Consider the following 17408-nt stretch of genomic DNA (forward strand, 5'->3'; position numbering starts at 1 on the left):
TTTAAAGCAATTTTTAATGTAACGTTAGCTCAATTCGAAAGTATTCGTCGATTCTAGCGCTTTTTAAAAACGTCGTCGCTGTTGTAGATCGAAATCTACAAGCATTTACAAGATTGCTCTAATTAACAGAAAATTAGATACAAGATCCGCTAGAATCTTAGCACGGGTCGGATTAGTTAAGTCAGAGAATTTCGTATAGGATACGAAGACGCGCAGTTACATTATGCGTAGAAACGAAGAAAAAAATTCGTGCGAGTGCAAAGCGAGCATCTCTCGCTCTCTCTTTCTCGAAACGCGCGAGACAAGTCGCAAAGAAGAGAAAGAGAGAGAGAGAGAGAGAGAGAGAGAGAGAGAGAGAGAGAGAGAGAGAGAGAGCACGGGTTTCGCGTGTACATGCACGTCGACGCGTGTTTCCGCGTTGCTATGCTAATGAGAGAGCGTCGAGAATCGACAAAGATCGTTCCGCTTATCCTTGGACCATCTTTCCTCTTCGTCTTCGGCCGCACAAAGACGATTTTGACACTTTGAATTTCACGAACGAAACGAAAGAGAAAATCGCAGAGTATCTCTTTGACTAGTAAATATGGCAAATAGAAGCCTCGCGATCGCGAGGCAACTCCGATCACTTTATAATTTTATTATTTCTACTTATCTTTTTTCCCATTCTAGCATCCACTGGGATAACGATGGTATAATGTGTTCCTCGTGACAAACAAAAATCATTGGTTTAAATCGTTAAGTAGGCAAGACGTATGATCGGAGATTCTGGATACCAGTCAATTATCGCAAGAAATAACGATCCTCCTATCTGATGAAATATCGAGGGAAACGCGTTGCTCCGAAGAAAACTGTTTGTGGTATCAAGTGCCTGTCCATTGTAGCGATATCGGTACCCCTTTGGGGAAAAAAGTATTTTCAAACGTAAAAGTAATATCTACTCGATAAAAAACGAGGTAGCTGACAATGCATTCAAATGTGTCGATACGTCAACTTTTCTGTAGAAACGTGTAATAATAAAAAAAAAAAAAAGAAAAAAAAAGAAAAAAAAAGAAAAGAAAAAGAAAGAAAAAGGAGAAAAGAGTTATATTTTTTCTATAAAAATGTAAAATCTAGTCCAATATACTAGATAGGTAATCTAGTAGTAATATGTTTTACAACGATAATTGCCAAAAATAAACTCGCTTTTAAATGCGATTCGTTCCCATTCTCAAAATTCAATTCCGACGTTCCAACGCGATAGTACTAACATTGATCCCAAACTATCGATCTTGACGATCTTTGATACAAGATTATAAGTGTACCACCATAATAGTGTACCACGTTTTTAATTATAATTATTCGATATTCCTTATGGCTGGTTATATCGAGATACGTAGTTGTGACGTGACGAGGAGTATTCATAAATTTCGATCCTTAAGCTTATCGAAGAGAAAGACAAAGGACGTGTTGGTCGATCGGATCGGAGAATCGCGCGATGAATTTCGTGTCGTCGAATTTTCTAATCGACCTCCGTCTAAACAGAGATCCAGCGTGATTGTCTGTCCGCGAAACGCTTTTAGCTTCTCGGCCGACAGCATGGTCACGATTATTCCGCGACGCGGAGGAGAATCGACGTTCGAGTCGTGGAGTCACACGCGGGGTCGTCGTTGAGTTCTATCTCGGTGAACCTCCCCTCCCTGGCGCTAGGTCTCTCGAGCCGACTCTTATTTCTCTCGAAGAGGAAAAAAAGAAGGAAAGGAAGCAGGAGGAGGAGGAGGAGACCTCCCACCCTCGCGAGAGAGTCGATATACGAGCTGCAACGGGCCAACGTCGTCCTCTCGATCTGCACAAAGTCGTTAACGAGACGACTCGTTATCTTTAGCGCGGTATATATACGTGTGTGTTGCCTAGCTAGACGGCCGGTTATAAGCCGGCGAGTAGACAACTACGAAAGGAGAGGTATTCCGAGAAGAAAGAGGAGAATCTCTTTTCGCGCGGCTGTGCCTGAGCCATCCAAGAGATACAGGCACTTTCTCTCTCGTAGTTTTTCGGTGAGGCTGGTTTTTCCGCTCGCGCTTAGCATAAAGATGGCTAGTAGTCAACGATGTTTATCGGATAACAGGGATCGTCTTTGATCTCACGTACATTGGAGATAGTCGAGATAGCTCGCTAAATGTCCATTCGATTTGATCGTTCGTACATGTATAATAGGTATCGGTTACGTCGCTAGTATCGATCGAGCATTATCAAATCGATATGAGGAGGCTAAATAAAATGCGCCATACGTTGCGCATTTTCATTGCACAAGGTATTCGCATACGCTATACGTTATTTTGGAAGATGCCGTTTCGAATCCGCGTTACGCCATTGTGTCTACTTTTGTTGATTTATCGTTCCTCTTTGAAATTACCGCTCGTGCATTCTATCATTCGTCCGGAGAACAAAAGGATCCGAGACGGGGCCATTACTAGAAGCCGGCCGCAGAAGAAGAAGAAGAAGAAGAAGAAGAAGAAGAAGAAGAAGAAGAGGGAAGAACGGATAGCGCATGAGAAGAGGCGGTTTGCCACTTCGTCCGGTTTCTCCGCGACGAGAATGCTTTTCGCGAGAGAAATATAGAAAAGAGAAGAAAAGAAAAGGAAAGGGAAAAAAAGTCAAAGAAGAAAAAAGGGAGAAGAAAATCGACGCGGTAGATCGCGGATGTCGTGCGCACGTAATACGCGGTGGATTTCATCGTCTCTTTGACGGATGACTAATGCTAAATGTTGCCGCGGTGGCAGCAACATAGTAACGGCGATCGCCAACGACAGGAGTTAGCCGAGAAAGCCCGGCGAATAGCCTACTCGAAGGTAGTTAACAACCGTGCTTGGCCTTGGTCGAGAATGGTTAACGGGTTGAAAACTTTTCTAGATACCCTATCTCTTTTCCTAGTACCTACTACTCACCTCGCGCGCTTGATGTATGGAGCATTTCATTGACTACCTGGACTTTGTCTCTCATCCTAACGCGTTTCCATTAATCCTACTTACTTTCGTTCCACGGCTCGTGGACGTCGTCTTTTACTATCCATCGTAGTTTCTTGATTTCGAGAGATCGATCGAAACGGCAAAGCTTTCGAGCGGTCCCTCGTCGATCGCGGATTTTCCTATTACGGATCGTGGAACCGGGATTCGTGATCGATGTAAACGACTCGCATCGATTTGCCGTACGATCTGTACACGTCTCCCTTGTCTATGTATGCGTTTGTCTTTGAGTTTCCTCATCTACGTGTATACCTGTACCATCCTCTCTCTTTCTCATCTCGCTTTCCGTTTCTGCATACTTTCTCGACGATTCTTCGATTATACATTTACCTCCCGTGCCTTCGCATTCGATCGACGGCGACGACGGCGACGACGGCGACGACGGCGACGACGAAGGCGACGGCGACGGCGACGGCGACGGCGACGGCGACGACAACGATGACCGGAAGAAACAAATTCAAGGCAAAGCGTTTATTATAAATTCGTCTCGTTATCGTTCGTTCGCACACGAATAGCCTCTCAATGTCAACTTGTGAAACTAACCGAGCACACATCGCTCATTTACATAATTACTCTTTCTACTTGTGCAACTTGCGTTTCTTACGCATTTCTTTTTTTTTTCCTATTTTTTTCTTTCTCTTTTTTTCTTCTTTCTTTTTTCCTTTTTTTTCCTTTTTTTTTTCCTACGGACGGAAGGACAAACAAATTAGTTACATAAAAAGAAAGAAATAGGAAGAGTATTCTTTTCTCCTGCTGAAACCACGCAAGAAAGTTTCGTTTATCATCGATTCGTGGTCTCTCGATCGTAACGCGTTCTACAATCGGCTTTTCTCCATTGGCACGAATGACATTGTAGTCTGGGTTACGTCGATCGTATTGAGTACCTAAGACGGATATGCTCGAATGCGTTTCGCAACGTAGATTAAGCGTTAATATTTAAAACTTTGTAGATTTGAGCCGTGCAAAAGAAAGAGAAATTTCGCAACCTAGACGCATTTGCCCCGGATATAAAGCGAAGTTTGAAACGTTGCTATCGCAAATAGTTGACGCGAACCGTTATTGCTTTACGTACATAGGATACATTAAGTAATATTACTTAGCGTTCATCCCCATTACCTTACATGAAGTAATCGTAAAGGATTCTTACGTTCCGCGACTTCTGATCGTGCCGCCGCGGAGACAAGCGGTAATTACGCGTTTACGAGGACGCACGAGGTATACATGTGTATACCTATATCTACCTGCCTACTACTTTCGCCTCTCTAATTACGACGGAGGATAATCTTTGGTCGTTAGATTTGAATTTAACAGGACAAACAGGAAATTCATAGACGTTCGATTCATCGATCGTTAACTCGTTGTTCGCTCGTAACTCCGTTAGACCGCGCAAAAATTGTCTAATTAATGTTCGCATTCAGAATCGAACGAGACGATGCATACGTTTCGTTTTCTCTATCGAGGTACAACTGTGCCAGCTGTTATAGCTTACGTGGGATCTTCGAAGAATCTTACCTTTTTAGAATGAAAATACTTTTTCGCAGAATTTTCTATCTTCTATTCTGCGTACGTTTTGGAAAAAAAGTTGAGAATTTATTCGTGCCACTCATATCGATCATCTTAAGAAATGTATCGTGCATATCGGGAGAGCCCCCAATATATAGACGTCTTCTTCTTTTCTCCGGAATTAGGTATCCTCTCGGCGAGCGGTCTCTATGCCGACCTCGCGGCACTCGCTGAGCATCGCGTATAGGTCGTTTCACCTGTCACCCAAGCGCAGAAACGAAAGAGAGAGGACGAGATGGCTCCGGGCGAAAAAGGAAAGGACGACGACGAGCCTCCGACGGACACCTCCACACGGACGCGCCACCGGAATCATTCTCGGACAAGAAAGACGTTTCGCTGTACTTCTGACTTAGTCCGCTGTGCTTGCTCTCTCCTCCTCCTCCTCCACGTCAAGATTTGCACGCGCAAAAGACAAATAATGACTTGGAATCTGCGCGTGCCGTAGCTTTTTATTTCTTTCCAAAATACACGGGTCCGTTCCATCTCTTATACATAAAACATACGGCAAAGATTCAAATGACGATAATTAAAATAGTCGGTAATAAATAAGAGTGCGACGTATGTTAATTACACGCGAGAGAAGGACTTTTTCCTTTCGCATGAGTCTCGCTCGTTCGCTTCAAGAGGCATTCGAAAAAAAAGTAAACGAGACGATTAATCCGATCGTAAACGACATCCTGGTACTACTATATGAACTTTTTCCTTCTACTTTCGATTATATTCTTTTGTCCAGCAAACGTAATTTCCCTAAATGCTTCTTCGCAAGGGTGTAAACTCGTGCTGATAGAAGGATAAAGAGCCGAGAGTGCGAAAAAACGAATTCATTAAAAAGCATCATTTCGGGAGGTGTGTATACTTGCGTGCCTTCCTCTCTCTCTCTCTCTCTCTCTCTCCCTCTCACTCATTTATATTCTCTCATACAAAACCACGATTTACAGTTATTCGATAATACGAGAAAGGCCTATCCCTCCGGTATTTCGAGGTAGCGTGTACGCAACGTGCCTTGCGTGGGACCTGGGTGGAAGATCGAGCCTGATTAATGGCGCTTAGAGGAAGAGACACGAGAGAGAGAGAGAGAGAGAGAGAGAGAAAGAGAGCACGAGGCGGCACGAGCCCGAGTATACGTGGAAGAAAGGACCTCTTCGCGAGAGTCGTCGCACCCCTCGCGTGGCCCGAGTCTACGCGGTATGCGTATTGTATGGTAATATCGTCCGTGTACCTACTCCAATATTTATTCCCCGTCGTTATAACGCGCTTTTACTCCATCCGACACCATCCATCTTCTCCGTCGCGTTTCACGCGCTTCTTATACTCCACCACGTTCTTCTTATTCCTTTTTTTTTTTCAAATCCACTAATGTGCAAAACACGATTTCCTTTCGATAAACGTTCGCAATTAATACGAATCTTATTTTTCGACTTATCGTCCTCGATATTCGTCAAATTATATTCTTTTGTTGACGAAAAAATTTGGAAAATGATGGAATATATCTTGGAAAAAAGTTGCGATTCTTGCTACGGTGCGTCGAGACTTTAGATCCTGTTTGCTCGTCTTTATAATATCGCCTAAGCAGCTTCGGTCTCCCGGCTAAGCGAGAAAGAGAGAATGGCGACACGCAAGGAGAGGAGAGAAGCGAGATCGAGGTAGTAGAGAGAGAGAGAGAGAGCGAAAGAGAGAGAGTATAAGAGGAGAAGCGATCAAGCGAACGAAGAACGGATGGAAAGAGTCTCTCTTTTTCTCTCTCTCTCTCTCTCTCTCTCTCACTCTCTCTAGCGAGATACAACTCGCGAGAGTCTCGAGGATAGGAGGTGAAGGGCCAGGAGGGGAGTGGGTGAGCCGACCTCTAACCTCGCGGCAACCGTGCCGTGCCGACACAGCGCGCGCGAGGACCGCCGGCATAAACTAGCGTGCTGCGAGCAAAGCCAAGACTCGCCCGCCTTTCACTTCGAGATAGAGAAAGAGAGAAAGAGAGAGAGAGAGAGAGAGAGAGAGAGAGAGAGAGAGAGAGAGAGAGAGAGAGAGAGAGAGAGAGAAGACGAAGGCGAGCGCATAGACGGCACTCTAGCCGTGGGGAGTGCCTCGCGCTATTATCATATTATAAGCGATTCGTCGTCCTCGTCGACTCGCACGAAAAGTGGGAGACACGAAACTGTCAGGAAAATTCAAACCAATTATCGACGTTTTTCTTTAAGAGATTTTCGAAAAATCAAGTTCAAAGTCTCTGCTCCTTAGATCCCTACAAGTTTCCTTTTCTATTCTCTCGGGATCGAGCAAATGCGATATCGCGGCTCGATGCACCGACTGTCGAGGTCGGCATTTAGCCTCCTACTTGGTACTCTTCTCGGCGAGGACGCGGACAGTTGCGACGATAGTACCGATCACGAAGTAGCAAGAGTATCGCGCGATGTCGAACGCCTCTCGAGCGTTCTATCTAAACGCAAGCGGAAAGCGAGAGAAAGAGAGATAGAGAGGAATAGATAGAGAGAAAGGGAGAAGACGGCGAATCTAACCGGTGAGAGTGCACGGCCGTAACGTACGGTACGTTACGGTCGTGCCGGCATGCCCGTAGGTCGACCCGTAACGCGACGTGTAATTATCATCTCCCAAGGGCCTATCCCACGCTATCCGAGTTAAGTGGGACACCACCGATTGCTGCGTGAGCGATCAGAGAGAAAAGTAGGGGCTGCTGCCGATCGGGGTGATTCTCCTCAAGAAACAAAAAAAAAAAAAAAAAAAAAAAAAAAAGAAGAAGGAAACAAAAACAAAAAACAAACGTAAAGAAGAAGAGAAACGAGAGGGAAGGAAAAAAAGGCCATAAAATTTCTTCAACGTTCGATTTTTTCAATATTTGTGACGCCGTGAAAAGAATCGATTGTCCTAAATCAAGTGTACATAATTGAGATCTTAATGAGAAATCAATCTCGCGGAGGGTCGCTTTTCTCGCTGTCAGCGAGCGTCTCTCAATGAATCCGACGACCATCGCTTGAATGATTAAACGATTCCTGTCTGAACGGCAAAGCTCCGATCGCTTATAGAGCCTGCTCGTTCGCCTTACGAACTCACCTTCGAACCAATCGACGAGGTTCGATCGTAAATGTGTGCTTCGTTTTCCGTCCCCGATCGTTATGTTATTATTATTTGAAAGACCAACCAGCTCGCTCATCCTCGTCAAACAACATCTAATCCTCCTATCGTTATACAATCGATCGCGCTTCTATTTGTCGAAAGTCTAACGACTCGACTTTTCTCAACGCCGTTCGATCGCCCAAACAAATGACGAATAAATATATGTATAATCGTAACAAATTATAAACGATAAATCCACATTGAAATTACCTATCGCCGATAGGTAATAAACCTGATGATTTCTATAAGCGAAGCGAAACGCCGAACGGTCCGCATTCGTTGAAAAAATAACGATTCTATCTCAATACCATACGTTAAATTCGCTCGTTAGGTCTTTAAATCTCGTACGGTTGAAAAATAGTTCCCGATAAAAGTAATTAAATGCGTGGACGCACAAGCGCGTCAATGATACACTTGAGCGATACGACGTTCAAAGACGCACACAGAAGAAATCGATTAGATACACTTATGCGTATCAATTGACTTTAAAGTTTCCGTACTGGCACAACGTAATTCGTACGATTCTATTACTATTACGTTATTTCATTGGACAAGGTCACGCGTTCTGGTACTCGGTAACAACTCGCCCATCGATGTTCCCTCGTTTCACAAAAATTTAATACGTCCAAGTAAAAAGTACTACGATCGTCTTTCGTCTCCCGTCTTTTCTCCGAATCGTGTAACTTTGCTTGATGCAAATTATCTCGTTATTACGTAGCCTACGAGTTTACGAAATAGATTTAATTTTAACGCTGATTACGCGAATCGAGTAGAAAATAGCGTTACACGATCGCCTTTCGAAGAAGCCTTGCCGTTTCGCTTGACACGAACATCGTGCCTAATTACAAGAACGGCAGTTCGGTGGGATTGTTAAAGAACAGTGATACGTTCGGAATCCCAGGTGGGAAGCTTCGAGCATGCTCGTGCACGACGTTGGTGGCCGCCACCCGGAATAAAGGACTGCAGAGACGTTGGATTTCCTTGCGCTAGATTCGTTTCATTTGAGATAAACGATCGAAGCCGGTTTGACGATGGTAAATCGATCGTTCGTTCTATGCCGCCGCCGCCGCCGCCGCCGCCGAGACTCGCGCCTTCTTCCAAAAATTCAAACTCCTTTCTAGCCGCCGTCTACAAGCGCACGTCCGAGATGGACGTCACGTAAATCAAGATCTGTAATGGATCTAATGAAGTTGCAACAACGATTTCCGTGAAACAACGCGCGCGAAAGAAGCTATAAGTCAACATTGACGATATATGATTGACTTATACTACTTGCCGTTTCAACGATGGACGCAGATGGATTTACAAGCGATTTCAAAGCTATTTTCAATCGATTTAAAAGCGATTTCATCGACATCCTCGCTAATTTTATCGTACTTAAAAAACACGAGTAAAGTGGCAATTAAGTTTCAATATCTAATTTACACGTGGAACGGACGGGAACAGAAATGAATAAAGTGGTAACATGGTCGAACAAAAGAGAACGTGTTTTCTCTCTTCCTCTCTTCTCTCTCTCTCTCTCTCTCTCTCTCTCTCTCTCTCTCTGTGTGTGTGTTTGTGTGTATGACAGACACGAAGCTTTATCGAACGCTCCGAACATCTGCGCTATCCGTAAATTGGAAATACGTTGAAAGAGAGAGAGAAAGCGAATGAACGAGAAAGGGTATTGGTCGGGTGACGTCATTCAAGGTAACCAGATTAGAACTCGTCCGATAGCGTTCGGTCGACGTAGGATCGAATAAAAATCTCTCATCGATGACGCTTTCAGGATTTTCGTACGTAAAAATGTTTTAATTCGATCAACACTCGTGCGATAACAATGACCGATCTTAATTCATCTTGTATCCAAGTTGTGTCTATAATTAACAAGGATGTATTTCGGGGTATATAAGATAATAAAGTTGTATCCATGTTTTTTCCTTGTATATGTAAAAGTCAATAAAAAAAGAAAAGAGAACTTGACGCGCGAGCATGTTCATCGGACATCTTACACAACGCTAAAATTACGCCGTTCGCGTAATTTCTCGATCGTTTGGCGCAAGACACCATTATTTATCCCGGCGTGTCGCGAAAAATGCCTGCAAGCTGTGGCATTTAAGCGGCATCGGCCGCGCGATTCCGCCGCGTTTCTTCGCACCGTAACGAAGAAGCGGCAAAAGCGAGGTGAGAAAACCCAAGGATCCGCCAGATACCTCTCTCTCTCTCTCTCTCTCTCTCTCTCTCTCTCTCTCTCTCTCCCTCTCTCTCTCCATCTCTCTCTTGGATAAACGCAACGGGCCGCCGACTCTAAGCTAGGAACGCACCTTTCTCTCTCGCTCAAGGAAATAGAGTATCGGAGCATCCCGTGAAGCGCGCTACACGGAAAGAAAGAGGGAGAGAGAGGAAAGGGGGGAGAGAGAGAGAGAGAGAGAGAGAGAGAGAGAGAGAGAGAGAGAGAAAGAGACGAGGTCGAGCGTGTGCACGCGGTGCGCCGCACCGAAGGCAAGTCGCGTCCTTTTTCCCGCAGCGCGCACGAAAGTAGAGAGACAATAGGTACGTGGGCGCAGCATCGCGAACCCTAACCTTAGGTGATCCCATATTCCGTTCTCCCGTTGAACGTTCTATTCCATCCTCCTCCCCCTCTCCGTTGAGCCCTCGTGCACTCTTCGTTTCTCTCCGCGAGTCTCTCGCGTGTCAGGTCGGAGCCTCGCATTCGCTTCACCTGCACCTCTTCTTAGCTATTTCTTTTCTCTTCTTTATCTTTGCTACTCTCCGAGAAGTAGTAGTACCGCTTGAGTCGAGAAGCAAGCGTTCGCTTGCGAAATCCCACAAGTTCTGCGGCCGGCGAGAACTCAAAGTGCCTCCGAGTCGAGTGGCTCCGTCGAGAGGGCCGTCGTATCGGGGCCACCGATCACCTGGCCCTCGGAAAAGCTTATCCGCCTACTCGCTTGCCTGTCTGCCGACGAACGAGGAGAGAGCGGGAGAGAGACTCCGTTTGAGAATCCTTCTTCGTGCCGTTCTCAGGAAAGCCGTGCCACCCAAGGAAAGTCCGTGACAACGCCTTCTTCTACCTAAACAAAGATCGATCGCGCATCGATTCCGTTTCGACGATCGACTTTCCTATCCTTTAATTATACCAAGCTTTCGAGTTCGTAACGTAGCTGGCGAACTTTCAGGACGACCTACACTCGCAATCTCTTCGAATCTGAGGAAAGTTGGAAAAGTGGAGGGTGAGACCGATCGATGATTCGATTGCGGATACGTTCGAATAGCCGCGAACTGTAATTGTGCTAAAGGTAACGATCAGTTTTCTTTCCGCGTGGAATGCTGCGGAGAAGGTGCATTCTAAGCGCACCCACCGCCTTAACCGAGTGCACGAGAAAGAAGGAAAGAAAGAAAGAAAGAAAGAAAGAAAGAAAGAAAGAAAGAAAGACAGAGAGAGAGAGAGAGAGAGAGAGAGAGAGAGAGAGAAATCTCCATACGATCGAGAAGGAGACTTAATATATATACAGATATAGAAAGCTGTAGAGACGAAGAAGCATAGTCGGTGGTGGTGAGATTGCCATTGCGCTCGCAGAAGAAGGAACGAGCGTGATCGCGATAAAGAAACAATCGAACTCGGTCCCGCCCACGAGACCGCCAACATTCAATTGTGTCTTCTCCTTCTCTTTCTTACTCCCATTTCTCTTTGTCTTTCTCCTTCTCTCTTTCTCGATCTATCCATCCATCTAATCGTTCTTTCCTTTCGCGCTCGGTGCTTCGAAGCGCGTCGAATAAGATGCTAACGGTATAAACCCTTGCGAATCGAATCATGGAGATATTCTCCTTCTACTCCTTCGAAAGAAGAGAAGAAGGAAAAGAAGGGAAGCGATGGACAATTCGCGCTTCAAGGTCATGCAAAGATATGACTGAGAGTATGTGTGTCTGAGAGAGAAAGAGAGACAGAGAGAGAGAGAGAGCGAGAGAGAGATACAACGTGACTTGGTCGAAAAGGAGGTAGATGAGGAGGAGGAGGAGGAGGAGGAGGAGGAGGATTCGAACGAGAAAGGACGATCACCCGGATCATCCTTCGAACTCTACGAACTCTCTCTCTCGAGAGGTGAATCGGCCGGATTACGCAAGCGGAGTAATTGAATATCGGTAGAGACATTGTTGTCATACCGCGAGTACCGTTCCACCTTGCTTTACAATGAAACGTAATAATAAAGGGGAGTGGCCTAGGAAAGATTCTGATTTCATTATTACACCATGCAGAACCGATGTAGAACGAATTATCATAGTCATCGGACGAAATCCGTTGACGCGGCAGAAAATATCCTTAACGTCAGGATTCTGTCGAGACGATGATCTTTCGCAAGTCGTTCGACCGCAACGGCGACGAACGAACGAACGAACGAACGAACGAACGAACGAACGAACGAACGAACGAACGAACGAACGAACGAACGAACGAACGAACGAACGAACGAACGAACGAACGAAAGAATATTCCCTCGTATGCGAGCTGTTTAGAGCTCATTAGCCGGCTATTAGGTAGAGAAGAAGAAAAAGGAGGATGAAAAATAAAAAGAAGAAGAGGTGGTGGTAGTATCGGTGTCGGTACTACCGATCGAGCAATGGCGGTACCATTTATGGGAGAAAAACGCATTCACCCCGAGCCGTCGTACTCGTCGTCATTATCATCACCCTCCTCCTCCTCCCCCTCCTCCTCCTTTTCTCTCTCGGTCCAACGTCCCAAGCCTTCCGCAGCTCGCGAAGAAGGCGGACTTTCGAAATCGAGCGGTCGCTCGTTCGATTCGTGCCGTTCGCTCGCTCGGAGCATCGGCGTTTTCCGCGGCACCGTGCAAAGGTCATACCGGGAACGGGCCGCCGCGCGTCACATGTACACGTTCAGAAAAGAGAGATGCGAGTACTTATGTACGTTCGTTCTCTGCTAAGTCGGGAAAAGAAGAGACGGCAAAGTTACTATACGATGAGCCTAGGATAGGACGTGTATTCGCGCACGCTCGCTAGGGGAGGTCAACCGAGAGGTAACCGGCAACGACCGCCGAGCCCCGTTCGCCGAGATATGCACCTCCTCGCGCCCCTCTTTGCGCTTCGATTAATCTCCTCTCTTGCGAGTCTCTCTAGGACTTGCGAGTTTATTACCGTCCCGAGCTATCTTCCTATTCTAGCTAAACTTCTATTGGATTCTACAATTCACCTTTATATCCCACAAATTTCTACCCTTGGAAATGATTTACGAAGAAAAAAAGGTCTATCATTTTAAGGAACGTCTTGCAACGTCAACGTCGCGCGAAGATGCTCGTCGAGCGTGCGAAAACCAAAGAGGAAAATGACACTCTTCGCTTTCACTTCGCTAGAGAAAGAAACCGGTTTTTCCTTAATAATAACGAAGAATTTTACTCGTTCTTCGTATAATATTCTCTACGAGTTAATCTTAACTTTTTACAATTTTTTGCAAACTTTGTGATAAATGCAGAAAAACGACTCTTGAGTTTGATCGTCTCTGAATGGCAGAGACGACGATACTCTCGAAAAGAGAAGATCAGATTACACCTGTACACCACGGAGCCAAAGTACTTGGGCAAAATAAAAGAGAGGTAACAATCGACTCGGCCATTCGCAACATCCTGAACGACTCGTGATTCCTCTTTCTCTCTCTCTCTCTCTCTCTCTCTCTCTCTCTCTCTCTCTCGCCTCGCGCGTGGTTAACCCTCTCCACGAGGCTCGATCGCGCCGTCTGCCTGCCGAGGCGCGATAGCTCCATGAAAAAAAGAAAAAGGAAAAGAAAGAGAAAGAAACAGCTGCGCGATATCTCGATGCAATCATCTCGCTCGTTGAAACGACGATGAATCTGCATTATTCGAAGAACGGCACGTGGTACGTCGAGGCGCAAGGGACGCCGCGATACGAGTAGATACGCAGAGGAACTTTGCGTCTTTTCTTAACGTGGCATCGTTTCTCTACTACTATCCACTTTGAAATCCTCCCCCGCTGAGATCGAACGTCTTTTTCGATACCAATTATTGCGCCGATCGCACGTTCTCGATATGTACGGGGCACCTAGGATAGGCACTCTTTTCTATAGAACACGTCCTACGGAGCGCGTGGGAACGCCTTCTAGATACGACTCGACGCTTTTCTTCGTTCATTCCCACGTATCGTGGACCATGGACGCGAACGGATGGACATAGTCGTACGAAAAGGAAAATATTCGCAAACTTTGCCAATTCCTTCGAACGTCTTGAGAAACAAAAAAAAAAAAAAAAAAAAAGAAAAAAAAAAAGAAGATCCAAATACGCGATGACGGAAGGATTATGTTGTACGCAAGACCGACATCGTTGTACCGCTGAATGAATATCGTAAGAAACTTCCTAGGGGTATTGATAAAATGTAACGATTTCGTCTAGAGAAAAAGCCTACAATCGTTACTAGATATATCTCGATCCCAACGCAAAGCCGCGCACGTTACAATGTGGAGCGGCCTGGAATTGATCTCACAAAGAATTACTTGGCGTCGGTGGGTATATAACTTCTCTAGGGAGAAAGAGAACATACCTGACCGTCCGCGATTTTTTAAGAACAACCGAAGATTCGATTTGAGTGTGACGCAATGCCTCCGGCTGAATCTCTTTAAGTGCGAAATTTGCTGCACCCGCGATCGCTCGCTCGATCGTTGCTTTCACGCGCGAGATCGAAGAAATCACCGCGTGCTCCGCCACCCATTACTTTGGAACTCCGTAGATATACGTTACGCAAGTTCACCCAATCTGTCTACGATCTAGGTAGCGAGAAATTTGGAAGCGTGCTCTTGCACAACGGTTTCTCTTCCAAAAAGTAGAGTCCTACGTGATTAACCACAAAGAGAGAAGAGAAGAAATAAAGAAAGAAAAGAAAAAAGCATAGAGAGGAATCGGGTATATTTACGTTTCGCGATACTTTTATTGCTCTTTCTTTCGACGGAAAAGGAGGAGAAAAGAATAAAGGGAAAAGAGAAAAAAAGGGGGGGAGGGAAAAAAAAAAAAAAGAAAAAGAAAATAAAAGGAAAGAAAAAACACTCGAGAGTCGATTTCGCACAAAAAAAGTGTCACTATCGTGGACGATGGTCGATCGATCGTGATCGAACTCAAAGAGCTTCTTCGCACGTCCGACACCGTGCACGTTCTTCCGATCGAACGAACATCGACAGCGTGGGTAGATACGGTGACATAATATTTCTAAAGGATGAAGGTACGGAGATATTTTGACGCGTTGTGTTCCTTTGACGCGCACTTCCTCGTTTATGTAATACGATTACGCTGTAAAAGCTAAAGGCTTTAAAGTACCGAAAGGATCGATTCTCTCTCTTTCACGTTAGTTCGGCACTTGGTTAATTCTCCAAGAAGGAGACAAATTGCGTGAGCTTTTTCAGTTGATCCTCCGTCAGGCAGATCTCGTTGGTAAAGATGCATTGTTCCTTGTCGATTTTAACCGGTTGGACCATCGACCCGTCTATGCTCCAGCCCCTTTCCATCGCCGCCTGTTGAGCCTCTTCCAATGCAAGACCCGTCATCGCTGCGAGCACCGTCAAACCTAACGACGAGTAAGCCTTGGATATCAGCGTCATCGCTTGCTCGCGAACGCTATCTGAAAGGATCGTCCACGATGGCATTCAAATCCTTTATCCTTATCTTTGGAAAAATTAATCGGTTCGGATTTATGGCGAGTTTTCGCGCCAGAATCGAAACAAATAAATGTGGACATATACATATATATATATATATATATATATATATATATATATATATATATACATACATGTATGTGTGTGTGTATGTGTATATACATGTGTATATATATATATATATATGTATATATATATATATATACATATATATAGACATATGGATACATTGCCCGGTGAATATTTGCTTTCGTAATGAGCGCGATTCTCGCTAAAAGGTTTCCAAGACAATAATGAAAGTTATCGAGATCGTGGAAGGTAGGGTGCGCGTCGATACCTCCGATAGCTAACGATACCTTTCAGAGCAGTCATGATCCCGGAAACGTCCTCGCTCCAATCCGCGTTGAGAGCTACGTGCACCGCGGGCCAGTCCCGTTGCCACATGTGTTTCCCTACCGCCCATATTCGGCCCAATTCCGAATTAGCATCCTTCAGATTCGACGGTATTCGTTTCCACAAGCACTTTGCGTTGCATCTACGATGAGTTAATTTTGTTTTCTTCCCTTATTGTATTCAACTATTTTATTATTGGAAAGCTTGTTGTCACGTGCATTGATCTTGCATAATTATATATTTGTTCAAAAGGATATATTTCTTGCAAAAGCATTGATATACAATAGGTAATGTCAACGTGGAATATCGAAATGTTATCGATCGCACTAAAGAAATCACGAGATAAGCGTATGCATTTATCTTATTAAAAGGTAAAAGCTAGAGCCCGCTCCGGTTTTCTTAACGATCATGCCAAATTGAATTGAAAGTTAATGTAAGATAAAATCGGAGAACAGTGCTTTGACCATAAAATCGTCCGATCAAATTAGCCAAGACTAATAGCATTCTCCGGCTACCGAGCGCGACTACGTGAATGCGATAATTGCCGATATAAGCACGGAGAATGCAATTAAAGTGAAAACAAGAGATACCGCTCTTAGTTAAACGTATGCCGATCAAAGGCGTTTTCTGCATTTTCGAAATATATTTTCCGATCAAACTATATCTCCGTATAGATGCTAAATTAGTCCAGAATTGTATCGTAGATTGCGATAGAATTAAAGTTTAATTGCCAGACGATATTCCACATTTGGTATTACGTGTTATCTCGACGCTATCAAGATTAATAAATAATAGTTACAATTTTTACGCCTATCGGCGGACAAGTGCGATTTAGAGGCGGGAGGAGGGGAAAGAAAGAAAAAGGAAAAAAATAGAAAAAAAAAAAAAAAAAAAAAAAAAAAAAAATAGAAGAAATACTAGATACGACGAGTAATTCAAGAATAAAACGTTAACACGGTCACTTTTCTAATGATACAATTACAGAAAAAAAGTTGGCCAAGTCGAATAAAAGTAAAAGATCCATAGATAGATGTGGATCCTTCTCATTCTTTGTGACACTGGCACGCCATAAGGTTCGACAATAGCTTGACAAGTAATTTGATAGACTTACAAATCATTCTGGTAAAGATACATAGCCAATAGTTGAGCATAAGTTTGTGCCGACGCAACTCCAGCAGGTGCCTGAAAATAATATCGCATGAATAAAGGTTAAAAGGCTTGAGCGATACAATTTTGTAAATATATTTAAAAATATTTTACGCTCGGTAATCGAAGAGAAAGATGTGACACAAATATCTGACCATAGAAGAAGTTTCAATAATTGATAGAATTATAGAACATTTAAATATATCATTATGTACAACTTTCTACGTCTAAGAACAATGGCGTTTGATAAATTAGAAACAATATACCTATTAATAAATTGGACACACAATTGCGCTAACCTCTAATTCGGCTTTCTCCAATTCGAGAAGGAATTTGCCAACTTCGTTTAGCACCATGATGAAGAGCTTCGTTATTTCCTTAGAGAAAAAAATGACTCATCGAATAAAATATGAAGGAATCTATGAAACATCGAAATCAAGTAACGTCAAAGAAAAATCTTTGAACAGCTGAAGCTGCCAAAGATTGACACGGATCACAAAGAAATACATAAGCATTCCAGAGGGCGACACCGTACG

The 17408-nt window shown here is 44.3% G+C and overlaps 1 protein-coding gene across 2 annotated transcripts; it reads right to left on the reverse strand.

Annotated features, from left to right (window-relative positions):
* Positions 1–14573: 14573 nt before the first annotated feature.
* On the reverse strand, positions 14574–17386 carry LOC124952678 (COP9 signalosome complex subunit 8). 2 transcript variants are annotated; one of them, XM_047502906.1, is made up of 4 exons: positions 17172–17386; positions 16838–16908; positions 15690–15868; positions 14574–15296 (listed from the first exon to the last, which is right to left on the reverse strand). In XM_047502906.1, the coding sequence occupies exons 1-4, from the start codon at positions 17226–17228 to the stop codon at positions 15040–15042; spliced, it is 564 nt and encodes a 187-aa protein (XP_047358862.1). In that variant the 5' UTR covers positions 17229–17386; the 3' UTR covers positions 14574–15039. The 2 variants fall into 2 exon arrangements, with proteins under 2 accessions (XP_047358862.1, XP_047358863.1); XM_047502907.1 differs by having other exon boundaries at positions 17139–17386.
* Between the last annotated feature and the right edge of the window lie 22 nt (positions 17387–17408).

This window comes from Vespa velutina, chromosome 10 (genome assembly GCF_912470025.1).
Source record: "Vespa velutina chromosome 10, iVesVel2.1, whole genome shotgun sequence".
Classification (NCBI taxonomy): Eukaryota; Metazoa; Arthropoda; class Insecta; order Hymenoptera; family Vespidae; genus Vespa; species Vespa velutina.